The sequence below is a fragment of the Electrona antarctica genome (genome assembly GCF_951216825.1).
Source record: "Electrona antarctica genome assembly, chromosome: 2".
NCBI lineage: Eukaryota > Metazoa > Chordata > Actinopteri > Myctophiformes > Myctophidae > Electrona > Electrona antarctica.
In genome coordinates, this window is record NC_136807.1 from 1,119,902 (window position 1) to 1,135,303 (window position 15,402).

General features: G+C 42.9%; 1 protein-coding gene and 1 long non-coding RNA gene across 3 annotated transcripts; one reads left to right on the forward strand and one right to left on the reverse strand.

Annotated features, from left to right (window-relative positions):
• Positions 1-233: 233 nt before the first annotated feature.
• On the forward strand, positions 234-14,550 carry LOC306916681 (troponin C, skeletal muscle). The gene is made up of 6 exons (XM_079494675.1): positions 234-347; positions 4,430-4,484; positions 8,807-8,950; positions 10,005-10,119; positions 11,147-11,283; positions 14,415-14,550. Exons 1-6 carry the CDS (start codon positions 345-347, stop codon positions 14,450-14,452), a joined length of 492 nt encoding a protein of 163 aa, XP_079350801.1. The 5' UTR covers positions 234-344; the 3' UTR covers positions 14,453-14,550.
• Positions 14,387-15,034, reverse strand: LOC306916700. 2 transcript variants are annotated; one of them, XR_013789018.1, is made up of 3 exons: positions 14,972-15,034; positions 14,491-14,928; positions 14,387-14,458 (listed from the first exon to the last, which is right to left on the reverse strand). It is a non-coding gene; the product is annotated as an uncharacterized lncRNA (long non-coding RNA). The 2 variants fall into 2 exon arrangements; XR_013789019.1 differs by having other exon boundaries at positions 14,491-14,922; positions 14,972-15,032.
• Positions 15,035-15,402: the final 368 nt, after the last annotated feature.

The window sequence follows — 15,402 nt, forward strand, 5'->3', positions numbered from 1 at the left end:
GGCTCGACACAAGGGGGGGGGGATCGGTATAAGGCTCGACACAAGGGGATGTCAGTCAAGGGATTATACTGTAATACTGTAAGTGGGCACACACACAGACGGGACCAAGCAATGAGGTGATTGGTCGTTTGTCGTCCGAGCGGGGGAGCTTCTCGCCCAATCCTGATCATTGTCCGTAAAGGTGTGGTTGAGGATGCAAGGGTACATAATATAGAAGAGGTGACGGACACAGTGCTGCGTATTACACCGTCCGTGCACTGTAACAGCTGGGAGCCTTCCTTTCTTTCCAAGAACACTATCCCGTTGTCTCTGGTGTCTGTTGTTGTGAGGCCAAGCCAGCCACCATGGTAAGGACCTCTACAGGGGCAGGAGGAGGAGGAGAGGGGGAGCTTGGAGGAGGAAGAGGAAGCTTGATTTGAGGAAACGTTTTGAGGATTGTATTCTTTCTGTTCAATTTTTTGTTTTTTTGTGGACGAGGGGAACATGTCAAACCGCAGAAGATTGGGATTTTAGTTGCCATGAAAATGCAGGACCCGAGTTCACACATATAGATGCATTCTCAGTGAATGTCGCTCGCGTGCATCTGTACACACACACATACACACATACAGACACACGCACGTCAAGCAAATCCAGCTGTTCAACACGGCTGGGGTGCAGTACTGGATTTCCGAATAGGTGTTACATTTGGAAATCATTTCTTGCTGGAATGTTATTGTAGATAGGAGGACTAAAATACTTGATCGGACTGCTCCTGGTTGTTAGTAAAGCTGTGATAAAGTACCTTACATCGGATAGTCGTTGAAGACATTTGTTGTGTTAAACTGTGTGTAGTGACTGACATCTTTTCTCTTGTGGATTCCAGCTCTTTATATCCAAGCCTAAATTCACTGTATAGATAGATGTGTTGAACGTGTGTACCATCAATACAAGCGGTGTGTAAACTGAGAGGACATTGCTGTGTCCTAACTGAGGACATTCACCTTTGCACAAATCCCTCTCAAATCCCCCCTGGGACTGTCCCCATAAAAATAGCCTTTAAAGTTGAGCCTGCAAATAGCGTAGCTTGTTGAGTTGAGTTCAAACAGTGTCCAGACAATACGCTTTGTTGAGGAAGAAGGGGATGAGAATGGAATAAGGTTTTCAATGATTTAGATGAAGTTGAGTAGGATGAACGTTAGGAATACCTGGTTCACAAATGTAATACTTGTATCATAACATACATTTTATTGTCCGACATGATCTAGTTTAATTTTAAATTGTGCGCTTCCACCACTAATGTGTAACTATATACTATAATGGTACTAAAAAGCTGGGTGTGTTTGTGCTCAGTGGTCCTTGAGGGAGTTCCAGGGGGTCCCCAGCTAAATGATAGTTTGGAACCAAATGGACCCTTATGGGTCTGTTAAATTAACATTGATTTTACGATATAATTTGGGGTCTCAAATTACCCCAAACTAGAAATGCCATTAAATGGGGGTCTGTAGACTAATATGCATGTCAAACTGGGGGCCCTTGAAATTAAACGGGTTGAGAATCACTGCTAGAGCCGTACAAATCTTCTCTCATGGGGGTCCCTGGCATATCTTTTCAAATGTAGGTCCGTGGGCTAATTAGTGTCAATTTGGGGGTCCTTGACATGAAAAGGTTTGGGAACCAGTGATCTATAATTATGTTGCAGTTCATCCACGCTGTCTCGGGTTGTAAGACAAATAACACTGACATTCTTCATTGGATTGTCTTTCCCATTTTAAGGCCTACGTGGTATGGACACGTGCAGTCAGCTGTCAGGGGGATTAAACAGGCACTAACGACTGACGCACTACTTCAGTGATATGTGTTTACTCTAGGGCCTCATTCACACGTATCAAACACAATCAAACAAATGTGTTCACTCCTCTCTACGTCCCATCCTTGACACGAGTCCATTTCAGAGACCAGGGACGTGCAGAGAGTGTTAGAGGGGCAGGGGCTGAAATCCCGTAAGAGGGCACTTTTGGACCAAAATAGCCAAAATAGCAGATCTAAAAGCTCACAACGCGTCGCGCTGTGCTGCTTTTAGATCTGCTATTTTCGGGGCGCGACCCAGCACTCTTTATCTAGTGGAGATGCTGTGCAACGACATGGATTTCGAAACAAATTAGTTCAATGCAAAATACTGTGTTCAAGTTCAGGAGACTTCGGGGGGAAAAAAGCTTTTGCATTTGCGTTTCGTTCACCATGTAGCCTAGTAAACGCTGCATTCGTGGTCTGGAGAGGGCAGTTGTTTTACAGACGGGTAAAAGGGCAGGGGCTGAAGCCCCCTTTGATGTCTGTGTGTGCACAACAGCTCCCCTGGTGGCATCATGTCTCGTTGGCATCCTTATAATAAGCTTCAGTGGTGTTAGTTAAAACCATGTGCTGCTGGATACAATCTGACAGGATCCCGCTTTGTTAAAAAATAAAAAAGAAGAAAAATAACCACAGTTTACAGTGAAATATAGAATAGAATATGGCGTGATTATGATGGTGATCGAGGTCAAATGGCAACTTTTCAAGATGGCGGTAGGTAGGCCTACTAAGTCTGGGGCCGAGTCCACTTCAATTCGGCATACAGTAGCGCAAACGTCGCTCACTCTCTGCTGATTTGTGATCGTCTGCACCTTTGTTAAATTGACGCACATGCACACGCACACACGTACACACACACACTCGCTCTAATTAATTAGTCTCATGTCGAGCAGCTGCGTCTAGATTATCCCGGCGTATCCTGCCGGGAGCTGCCTATGCCATAGAAAGCATAGGTGGACCCCAGGCTATATAGTGCTATAGAATTCTGAAACATGGTTTCCATTGGATTAGCTGTCTTTGCCATGATGGATTGTCTCATATTTTTAACCATTGAATAAGGTATTTACATCATTGTTTCTTTAATCCAGTCCGAAAAAAGATATGGATCCCACTCAATAATGGATTTGAGAAACACAGCATGTTTCTTTGTGGCATCATGGCATGGCTTCATAGAAGACAAGCTGCAGTCTGTGTCTATCTGTCAGTCTGTCTATCTATCTATGGTAAATGGTGCATTTATATAGCACCTTTATCCAAGGCGCTTTACATAGATTGTGCATTACATTCACCCACACATTCACACACCGATGGCGGCAGAAACCATGCAAGGCACCAACCAGCACATCAGGAGCAATTAGGGGTTCAGAGTCTTGCTCAAGGACACTTCGACACTAACTCTGGGGGAGCCCACAGGGTTTGAACTGGCAACCTTGCGGTTACCATCCGGCCACTCTACCGCTGAGCCGCCGCCAGATCTATCAGTCTGTGTCTGTCCTGTCTGTGTTGGTTTGTTGTCAGGCAGGACTAAACCCATAGGACTAAACCAACTGTGCGGCGACCAGCGCCAAATTTCTTGTGCAGGCTGCCAGTAGGCCAAGGAAGTTTTTAACCACACATGTTTTTGTTTTTTTTAAGTTCTTCTGAAAGAATATATATTCAAAGATTTGTGCCGCATTTTTACGATTTAAAAAAAATAGCAGACCTACAAGCTAGTGGCGCGCTATGAGCTTGTAGATCTGCTATTTTTCAATAGCTAAAGTATAACATAATGCTTTTAAAACACCAAAAGGGGTTCCCGTCCAGAATGGATTAAAAGTCATACTACGGAATGTAACTTTGTCAATAAAAACAAAGTAAAAAACAAGTAAACTAATAACAAGTCAATTAAACAATTTGACAACTTCTCTAAACCCTATTGTTGCCGACACTGGCCAAATGACACACGCACTGGAAATGTACCGGAAATGTTTTCCTGGTTTTGTGAATTCTGGGAAAGGCAGTTCTAACAGAGAGAGCTATACTGTACCATAGATGCCGTCAAAAAGACTACAAAAATGGATGTTACACATTATGACTTTATAACTTGAATAATGGAAGTTGAATGGCCAGATGGTCAGATTTGCACAGCGAGACATAATAAACCATGGAGCGTACAAATGGAACCAAATGGACCCTAAAGGGTCCATTTGGTTCCATTTGTACGCTCTCAGAGTTAAATTAACATTGATTTTACAATATAAACTGGGGGTCCGACCGTCCCAGAGATAGATGACATTAAATGGAGATCCGTAGACTAATATGCATGTCAAACTGAGTCACAAACTGAGTGACATCATCGATGGTGAATACAAGCTAATAACTGCAGGCTTTCTAGTCCTGAAAAGTTGCAATGCGAAAATGGAAGCCATATCGTTCTCACGATAATAAAAACCTAAACATTTTTGTGTTAATGAGACTGAGTAGAAAACAATCGTGCCATTTTATCATGATTATTAGTGAGAACATATTATATGAAGATAGGTTGAAAAGTGGTGAAGTGGTCCTTGGCTTTAACCAATGCTTCTCACGGCCCTTAATTCTGTTCTTCATCTCCCTTTAGCCCACCGACGCCCAAAGTGATGCTCGCTCCTTCCTGAGCGAGGAGATGATTACAGGTCAGTGTTTGAGTCCTGCCACTCTCAGTCCACAGCTGATTAAAACACATGATTACAGGTCAGTGTTTGAGTCCTGCCACTCTCAGTCCACAGCTGATTAAAACACATGATTACAGGTCAGTGTTTGAGTCCTGCTACTCTCAGTCCACAGCTGATTAAAACACATGATTACAGGTCAGTGTTTGAGTCCTGCCACTCTCAGTCCACAGCTGATTAAAACACATGATTACAGGTCAGTGTTTGAGTCCTGCTACTCTCAGTCCACAGCTGATTAAAACACATGATTACAGGTCAGTGTTTGAGTCCTGCCACTCTCAGTCCACAGCTGATTAAAACACATGATTACAGGTCAGTGTTTGAGTCCTGCCACTCTCAGTCCACAGCTGATTAAAACACATGATTACAGGTCAGTGTTTGAGTCCTGCTACTCTCAGTCCACAGCTGATTAAAACACATGATTACAGGTCAGTGTTTGAGTCCTGCCACTCTCAGTCCACAGCTGATTAAAACACATGATTACAGGTCAGTGTTTGAGTCCTGCTACTCTCAGTCCACAGCTGATTAAAACACATGATTACAGGTCAGTGTTTGAGTCCTGCCACTCTCAGTCCACAGCTGATTAAAACACATGATTACAGGTCAGTGTTTGAGTCCTGCTACTCTCAGTCCACAGCTGATTAAAACACATGATTACAGGTCAGTGTTTGAGTCCTGCCACTCTCAGTCCACAGCTGATTAAAACACATGATTACAGGTCAGTGTTTGAGTCCTGCCACTCTCAGTCCACAGCTGATTAAAACACATGATTACAGGTCAGTGTTTGAGTCCTGCCACTCTCAGTCCACAGCTGATTAAAACACATGATTACAGGTCAGTGTTTGAGTCCTGCTACTCTCAGTCCACAGCTGATTAAAACACATGATTACAGGTCAGTGTTTGAGTCCTGCCACTCTCAGTCCACAGCTGATTAAAACACATGATTACAGGTCAGTGTTTGAGTCCTGCCACTCTCACTCCACAGTTGATTAAAACACATTACAGGTCAGTGTTTGAGTCCTGCCACTCTCACTCCACAGCTGATTAAAACACATGATTACAGGTCAGTGTTTGAGTCCTGCTACTCTCACTCCACAGCTGATTAAAACACATGATTACAGGTCAGTGTTTGAGTCCTGCTACTCTCAGTCCACAGCTGATTAAAACACATGATTACAGGTCAGTGTTTGAGTCCTGCCACTCTCAGTCCACAGCTGATTAAAACACATGATTACAGGTCAGTGTTTGAGTCCTGCCACTCTCACTCCACAGCTGATTAAAACACATGATTACAGGTCAGTGTTTGAGTCCTGCTACTCTCACTCCACAGCTGATTAAAACACATGATTACAGGTCAGTGTTTGAGTCCTGCCACTCTCACTCCACAGCTGATTAAAACACATGATTACAGGTCAGTGTTTGAGTCCTGCCACTCTCACTCCACAGCTGATTAAAACACATTACAGGTCAGTGTTTGAGTCCTGCTACTCTCACTCCACAGCTGATTAAAACACATGATTACAGGTCAGTGTTTGAGTCCTGCTACTCTCACTCCACAGCTGATTAAAACACATGATTACAGGTCAGTGTTTGAGTCCTGCTACTCTCACTCCACAGCTGATTAAAACACATGATTACAGGTCAGTGTTTGAGTCCTGCCACTCTCACTCCACAGCTGATTAAAACACATGATTACAGGTCAGTGTTTGAGTCCTGCTACTCTCAGTCCACAGCTGATTAAAACACATGATTACAGGTCAGTGTTTGAGTCCTGCTACTCTCACTCCACAGTTGATTAAAACACATTACAGGTCAGTGTTTGAGTCCTGCCACTCTCACTCCACAGTTGATTAAAACACATGATTACAGGTCAGTGTTTGAGTCCTGCTACTCTCACTCCACAGTTGATTAAAACACATGATTACAGGTCAGTGTTTGAGTCCTGCCACTCTCACTCCACAGTTGATTAAAACACATTACAGGTCAGTGTTTGAGTCCTGCCACTCTCAGTCCACAGTTGATTAAAACACATTACAGGTCAGTGTTTGAGTCCTGCTACTCTCACTCCACAGCTGATTAAAACACATGATTACAGGTCAGTGTTTGAGTCCTGCTACTCTCAGTCCACAGCTGATTAAAACACATGATTACAGGTCAGTGTTTGAGTCCTGCCACTCTCACTCCACAGTTGATTAAAACACATTACAGGTCAGTGTTTGAGTCCTGCCACTCTCACTCCACAGCTGATTAAAACACATGATTACAGGTCAGTGTTTGAGTCCTGCCACTCTCACTCCACAGCTGATTAAAACACATGATTACAGGTCAGTGTTTGAGTCCTGCCACTCTCACTCCACAGCTGATTAAAACACATGATTACAGGTCAGTGTTTGAGTCCTGCTACTCTCACTCCACAGCTGATTAAAACACATGATTACAGGTCAGTGTTTGAGTCCTGCCACTCTCACTCCACAGCTGATTAAAACACATGATTACAGGTCAGTGTTTGAGTCCTGCTACTCTCAGTCCACAGCTGATTAAAACACATGATTACAGGTCAGTGTTTGAGTCCTGCTACTCTCACTCCACAGCTGATTAAAACACATGATTACAGGTCAGTGTTTGAGTCCTGCTACTCTCACTCCACAGTTGATTAAAACACATTACAGGTCAGTGTTTGAGTCCTGCCACTCTCACTCCACAGCTGATTAAAACACATGATTACAGGTCAGTGTTTGAGTCCTGCTACTCTCACTCCACAGTTGATTAAAACACATTACAGGTCAGTGTTTGAGTCCTGCCACTCTCACTCCACAGCTGATTAAAACACACGCAGGCCTGACTCCTTGGTTTCTGTTGTTTTTGGCAGCACATTTTGATTTTAGTTTTAGTCATAGTCTCTTGAATAGTTTTCATTTAGTTTCAGTCACATTTTAGTTTAGTTTAGATTTAGTGTTTGTCTAGTTTCAGTCGACTAAATCTACAGTTGATTTTGTCGACTAAAATGTATTTTGGCGTGCCATGATGCCGTCGTAATGACTGATTTTACACTTGCTGAAAATAGCCGAGCTACAAGCTGTGTGCTTGTAGATCTGCTATTTTCAGCATGTAACCAAGTGTAAAATGACTTATACTGGATCTCTTGTCCACTAGACTTTTAGTCTAGTTTTTATTTGTTGACGAAATTGACAATATATATATATGTAGTCTTTATAGTTTTAGTCATCATAGCTTATAGTTTTCATTTAGTTCCAATTTAGTTTTCGTCAATGAAAAAAGGTAGTCGACGAACATTTTTCGTCTTAGTTTTAGTCAACGAAATCAACACTGTTCTGTGTCATCCTGCTACTTGACTGATTAATGTGGGAAATGATTGATCAAGTTTGCTGATAGTATAGTTGATCTGTCAAGTTATAAGTACGTTACATAATGTGCAAACATGACCATGACGTCCTGTCCTCCCACTGGGGAACATGTATTTGTTTTTTGTTTTTTTATTTCATCCCAAGATTTTGTAACCCATGTTTCACCCCTGCGTCAATTATCTAATGTGATCCTGGGCTCTACACACCCTCCGCCAACCTAGTCCCCATATATGGGGGACATGGGGAGAGCAACGGACTTGAACTCATGCTTCCTTCATGCATGAGTGTCCAAGTTGCTCCTTTACACCTGACAGGGGGGAGTTTCCCTGGTTGGACGTAGCGCGTGGAAGGAACACGTTATTCCAACCAGTTCCTTTCCCCTCCATCAGGCGCCCCGGCTGGCCAGGGAGAGGCAGTTTAGAGACCAGGATTACTGCATGTTTTTTGTGAGGGTACCTACCCTAGGGAACACGGGGAGAACATGTGAGGGTACCACTACCTACCCTAGGGGACACGGGGAGAACATGTGAGGGTACCTACCCTAGGGGACACGGGGAGAACATGTGAGGGTACCTACCCTAGGGGACACGGGGAGAACATGTGAGGGTACCACTACCTACCCTAGGGGACACGGGGAGAACATGTGAGGGTACCTACCCTAGGGAACACGGGGAGAACATGTGAGGGTACCTACCCTAGGGGACACGGGGAGAACATGTGAGGGTACCTACCCTAGGGGACACGGGGAGAACATGTGAGGGTACCTACCCAAGGGGACACAGGGAGAACATGTGAGGGTACCTACCCTAGGGGACACGGGGAGAACATGTGAGGGTACCTACCCTAGGGGACACGGGGACGTCGGGGAGAACATATACACAGAAAGGCCCTTTCGCCAACCAATGTATTTGATCTCTTCAGAGTTCAAGGCTGCCTTCGACATGTTTGACACGGACGGCGGCGGAGACATCAGCACCAAGGAGTTGGGCACGGTCATGAAGATGCTGGGCCAGAACCCGTCAAGAGAGGAGCTGGACGCCATCATTGAAGAGGTGGATGAAGATGGTGAGATATTGTCTTAATATAGAAGTATAGAAGAGGATATTGGGAAGAAGGAGAAATAGGCCAAATTACATCCTTTAACATGATTGACGATTTTGTTGTCTTTAGTTTGTATTATCCACTTAGACCCTAAATACTTAGTTAACCAGAGTCCCCTCACTGACCTCAGGACTCTATAGGCTGATAGGATTCACCGGAAATAGATCAGCTTTTGCTAAATGTTCACCCTAGTCTAGAATAGAGGGAACGTCCATATTCTCTATGAACGTTTATGAATGTGGAATTTACATAGAAAGCAAAACAGGTCATGGCATTTTGTGCCCCCAAAGAGTGTTGAAGGTTGAAGACAGAGTATGATTGTACTTCACAGGATAGTATGTGGTGCGGTATAGTAGGGCTTTCACTTCTAATGATTTGTACTAGTATGACTAGTCGACTAGTTGTTTAACTAGGCCTACCTATTATGTAAAAAAAAAAAAAAAAATTAAAGAATATGTGTTCATTTAAAAACTGTGTACAGTGGTGACTATAACTATAATCTAGCTGATCTTGAGGCCTACAAAAACAGGATGAGAAACTAGTGGATTTACTAGTCGACTAGTTGAATAGTCGACTAGTTGAATAGTCGACTAGTTGCTTAAAGCCCTACAGTATACCAAGACATCTCAGGGATAGTCATTTAGCCACTTGAACCACCATCTGTGAAAGTATTTGGCGAACAGAACAGATCCACATTCTCACAACCTGTCGCGTTGTGATGCGTTGGAACAAAGGAGACCAAGAATAGATCCCTGGGTTTAAGTGGTGAAATGTGTTGGTCAAGCGTACTCACTAGAGGGAGCTCTACTTATTCCATGCCTGTTTCAGACATCTATAGTAAATGAAATAATCATTCTATGGCTGTTCTTTCTTGATTTTTCCAAGAGCAAACTGAAAGACATGAAAGTCATGTCTCGTGGTCAGGCAGCGGTATCATTGACTTTGTTTGTCTCATCGTCGTCTCTCATTGGTCAGGGAGCGGTACCATTGACTGTGTTTCTCTCGTCTCATTGGTCAGGCAGCGGTACCATCGACTTCGAGGAGTTCCTGGTCATGATGGTGGAGCTGCTGAAGGAGGACCAGGCCGGCAAGTCTGAGGAGGAGCTCTCTGAGTGCTTCCGCATCTTCGACAAGTAACTACGACACTTATTACTGTTCCGTTATCCACATGATCCACCATTTAGTTAAAGTGAAAGACATTCACTGGACTTCTGTGTGAAAATGTCAAGACTCTCAGTGTGTGCGTGCGTGTGTGCACGCGTGTGTGCATGTGTGTGTAAACGCACGTGTCGGTGCTTGCATGCATGTGTGAGTGTGTGTGTGTGTGTATGGGTGCGCGGTGTGCGTGCATGTGTGTGTGTGTGCGTGCGTACATGTCAGTGCTTGCGTGCGTGTGTGAGTGTGTGTGTGCATGGGTGCGCGGTGTGCGTGCATGTGTGTGTGTGTGTGCTCGCGTGTGCATGCGTGTCTATGTAGGCTAGACTAATGTGTGTGTTTGCGTTTGTATAGTACTGTATGTGTGCAGTTCAGGAGGTGTTTGTATCTCTATGAGTGAATGTATGTAATCTAACCATCTCATGTTTATTTGACCAAAATATGCAGGAGGCCACTGACCAGGTATGAAATAATTATTACATGTTATATTAACTGCTTCTGTATGTTCAGAACTAGAGGTGATTGCCTCTCATTTGTCCACCAGAGGGTGCTGATAACACATCAGAGGGTGCTGATAATACATATCAAAACTCAGTTGATAATGTGATGATGATGTATTTTGTCATTTTCAGCACCCTCTGGTGGACAAATTTGTCATAGAAGCAAAAATAATGTTGCTGCTCTTGAGTCTGAGAGGGGTTTTAAATTAATATGTTGTGATGTCTCTGTGAGTGCTCAGTGATTCAACTTGAATTTTTACCTTTTCTTTAACTTATTTTCCCTTTTTACCTCCTTTATGATGAATTCCTGTTCTGTTCTTTGGCTATATAGAAGTGTCTATTTGTACGTCTCTAAATGTTTTGATGAATTGAACAAGGTGGACCCTCTTGTAAACATGTATAATGCTTTATTGTCTTTGTATTGAGTTGTGCTTGAAATGTACTGTAATTCTGCAAACTGTTAATAAATATTTCAATCAATCAATCAATGTTTTTTGTGTGCCAGGAACGGAGATGGTTTCATCGACCGTGAGGAGTTCGGGGAGATCATCCGCCTGACCGGGGAGGCGCTGACAGAGGAGGAGGTGGATGAGATGATGGCCGACTCCGACGCAAACAAAGATGGAAAGATTGACTTTGATGGTGAGATTCAGCTCTCGATCGTCCCCCAATTTACCACGCATGCATTTATAACAATAATGACCCACTGACATAAGCTGAAAACCCACGTGCTTGCACACAAACATGCATACACGCGCACACGCGCACGCACGCACGCACGCACGCACGCATACATGTTAACCACTTAAGCCCTATATACTTCTCATACTCTCTTTTAATAGATAAAATATCTAGAAAAATCTACACTATTTTTGAAAATGTAAATGACCCAAAAATTCAGCATGTTTAAAAATGTGGACCACCTCCAAACAGAACATGCCTGACAAGGCCCCCAGGTCGGGAACCATACTGATAGAGGGTATGCACATGACATCATCGTACCTGGAAGTTATGCGGGAACGCCCACTGAGTGGCAAAAAACTACTTTCTGGCCTCGACAGCCCATACATCCAAACAGAAAGGTCCTGTCTGATTGCATTAAACAATGTTAAACTCACCAACATTGCAGCTGTACGAAAAGCTTGAATTATCCTCTTTCTATCTGCAAAGTTTTTGTTTCATGAAAATCCACCATAGAAACGTTATGAGCTACTTTCTGTCAAGAAATGCCCTGCATTTGATTATTTTTCTAAGTGTCAGAGTTTGGAAGTGCTTGTTTTCAATAACACAACATTTTGCTGCCTCCTGCATTATGTGACATTTAGAAACAGGTGGTACGGCAGGACGGTTGAGTGATTTCCAACGAGCGCTTCCAAACTCCAACACTCAATGTTTTGCCACTCAGTCTAGATGAGGAGGGCGTGTCCTGATGGGAAAACCATGCATGTGCATACTCTCTATTAGCAGACACAATTATATATCCAGACAGAGTGCCTACAAGGTGCAAGATGCCATGGACACTAGTCAACAAACAGCAGGCTGAATGGTGACGTAAATAGAGTGCAAAGACAACAATGAAGTGCTAAAGTAACTATAGGACGATCAACACAAAACCTGCCATCTGTCTAAACAACATGCCAACACTCTAAATATCATTCTTCTGTCTAAACAACATGCCAACACTCTAAATATCATTCTTCTGTCTAAACAACATGCCAACACTCTAAATATCATTCTTCTGTCTAAACAACATGCCAACACTCTAAATATTCTTAGTATTTGTGATCAAACGTGTGTGTATCTTAATCTACAGTAAATAACCATGTGAACAAGTACGTAGCTTACCAACATACATCTATAGTATTTTTTTTAAAAGCTTGGGGGAGGCCTGTGTATTTTTACAGCTTGGCTCCACAAGAGGGTGTTGTGAGCTATGTTCAAGAGCAGGACAGTACAGTGTGTAACACACGCACGCACGCACGCACGCACACACACACACACACACAGTCACACACACACACACACACACACACACACACACACACACACACACACACAGTGACACAGACAGACACACGCACGCACACGCACACACACGCACGCACACAGTAATGCTGAGATTAAGTGACATACAGTATAACTGTCCTGCTCTTGAACATACCTCACAATAAACCTCTAATTGCTTTTACTCTCCCACACATATAATAATAATAATAATAATAATAATAATAATAATAATAATAATAAGTTACAAAACGTCAGTGTTTCACATTTCCACGTTCATCCTTGTGTGTTTTTTGTTTGTCACCAAAAATGAATGCTTAGTCAGTGTGTAGGACTGTAGGTCATATACCGTTTCACGATAAATTGCAGTTCACCTCCAGTATGGACTGTGAGAGGATGAGTCATCTGTTCTCTAGTAGACAGCCAAATTGACTCATTAAATACATAAATCAACCACGAACCTGTAATTACTAGAGACATACCCCTAGTAAAATACTACTGGGAGCTTAAGAACGCTGTGCGGACATCCTACCTTCTTTCTGTATGTATATATTTTGTTCAGCACCCTCAACGTTTTGTGAGATGTGCGTGCTTCCATTTTGGATCTTATCACATAGTTTTTTTCCAATGGAAATATCCTAAAAAACGGGGTTGCATTATAATCGGGGACTAGACTATTTCAATGTTCTGTTTCTACAAATGATTCTTGACAAATAGGTGTCATCTTATAATCAGAGTCGTCTTGAATATGGTATATATATATATAGACCCAAACATACTGCATGGGAGAAAGCATAAGATAGACTGCCACAATGGTTATACCTGCAAATATGCACAAACATCTAAATCTTCCCTGTGCTTATAATATGCTTCTGTGACATGGAAACCCGGGGATGAAAATAGCAGAGCTGAAATAGTCTAAGAATGGATGCATAGAAAAACAAACACAGGCAGCTGTTATTCTGAAAATGAGTGTAGGTGAAGGAAAAAGTCTTCATAGAACTTGGTTTCACCGTCCGTAGCCTGCAATGTTGTAGTGAGATAAACTGTCATTTACCATAGCCTGCAATGTTGTAGTGAGATAAACTGTAATTTCGTTATATAGTTAAAAATTAAGTTTGACCAATCATTCCATCATTAGTTAAAAAGTTACTTATTCAACGATTATTTATGAAAACACAACACAAACACAATATTAACTTCATTCATCATTTAAATCCACCCTAAACCTTATCTATATATTATCTGCTGATTTATTTGTAGCATGGGCACATGGATTTGTATGTTATGAAATGTATAAGCAGATGCTATAAGTTAAAGAAATAGAACAACAATCAGCATATAGGGCTATATATTGCGCCACCCCTTAACCTTTATCCCTAAACTAATTTGCCATTTTTTACTATTTTTAAAAAACCTTTTAAAAATAGTTCAAATGGCCGATCTACAAGCTCACAATGTCTCGATGTAGATCGGCTATAGTTGAACTATTTTAAAAGGTTTTTCAAAATAGTAAAAAATTGCAAAATACGTTTAGGGATAAGGGATAAGGGTAGCGCAAGATGGAGCCCCTTGTCTATTTTCTCCATTTGGGCAATTATTATTATAATTATGATGAGGAAACGTTTCATCATTTATCTTTCAGCTTTTCTTAAACAGCCATGTTGGCTTCATTCATTCATTCATTCATTCATTCATGGTTTATTTGATCTTTCTGATGGTTGTTTGCCTGGATTGACACTCTTTCTCTCTCTCTCTCTCTCATTCAGACTTTGTGAAGATGATGGAGTGCGTCCAAAGTAACTAGATCAACCTGCCTTTAGTGTCCAAAGTAACTAGATCAACCTGCCTTAGTGTGACCCTTGTACTTGGACAGAACACAAACTAGAATCTCCGACATAAATCTCGACTATAATTCCTTTGAAGACATGAGTCCCACTTTAAAAACGACAAATGAAACCGCACAAAGACCCAGCGAGGAGATTATCAATACGTGGCTGTAAAGACAAGACAATTAGAACTCTCCCCATTACAGAAGAAGACCTTCCACCTCCCACCCCTCCTCCTCCTCCTCCTCCTCCTTTGACACCCCCCCCTCTCATGCCACCCAGCCCAAGGGGTATAGTTTGGGCAGTCTAAAAATATCTGTTTAAACCTTTTAAGACGAAGACCCTTTCCTCTGGCTGGCTGTCTCCGTGCGTCGGCCTCTCAGCTGTCTCTCTTGGCACCTGCTGCTGCTCAAGAAGGAAATGCTACACCCCCGATACCCCCCCCCCCCTCCCCCTCCCCGGCCCTCTCTCTCTCTCTCCCTGACTGACTGACTGACTGACTGTAGTCCCCCACCCCCTCCCCGGCCCTCTCTCTCTCTCCCTGACTGACTGACTGACTGTAGTCCCCTAGCTGATCCTCAAAGCTCTCAGCCTCTTGTCCACAGTATTTCTTTTGTTTGTTTGTGCTTTCTTAATAAACCAACTCTCCTCTGTTTCCTCTTCTCTGTTCATCATTCCAACTGGTTCCCATGCTTAGCTACAGTAGCTACCTGCTGTCTAATCCTATCTCCGTTTGTGTTTCCAGACCTGTGTGTGTGTGTGTGTGTGTGTGTGTGTGTGTGTGTGTGTGTGTGTGTGTGTGTGTGTGTGTGTGTGTGTGTGTGTGTGTGTGTGTGTGTGTGTGTGTGTGTGTGTGTGTGTGTGTGTGCGCGTGTGCGTGCGGCATTACTTGCTGTCATTTCACTTGCATTGCCCTAATATCAGGATA

Coding starts and splice junctions, on each gene's coding strand:
- LOC306916681 (XM_079494675.1), top strand. Junction 8,951..10,004: donor TGAAGAGGTGGATGAAGATG/GTGAGATATTGT, acceptor CTCATTGGTCAG/GCAGCGGTACCATCGACTTC. Junction 10,120..11,146: donor TGCTTCCGCATCTTCGACAA/GTAACTACGACA, acceptor TTTGTGTGCCAG/GAACGGAGATGGTTTCATCG.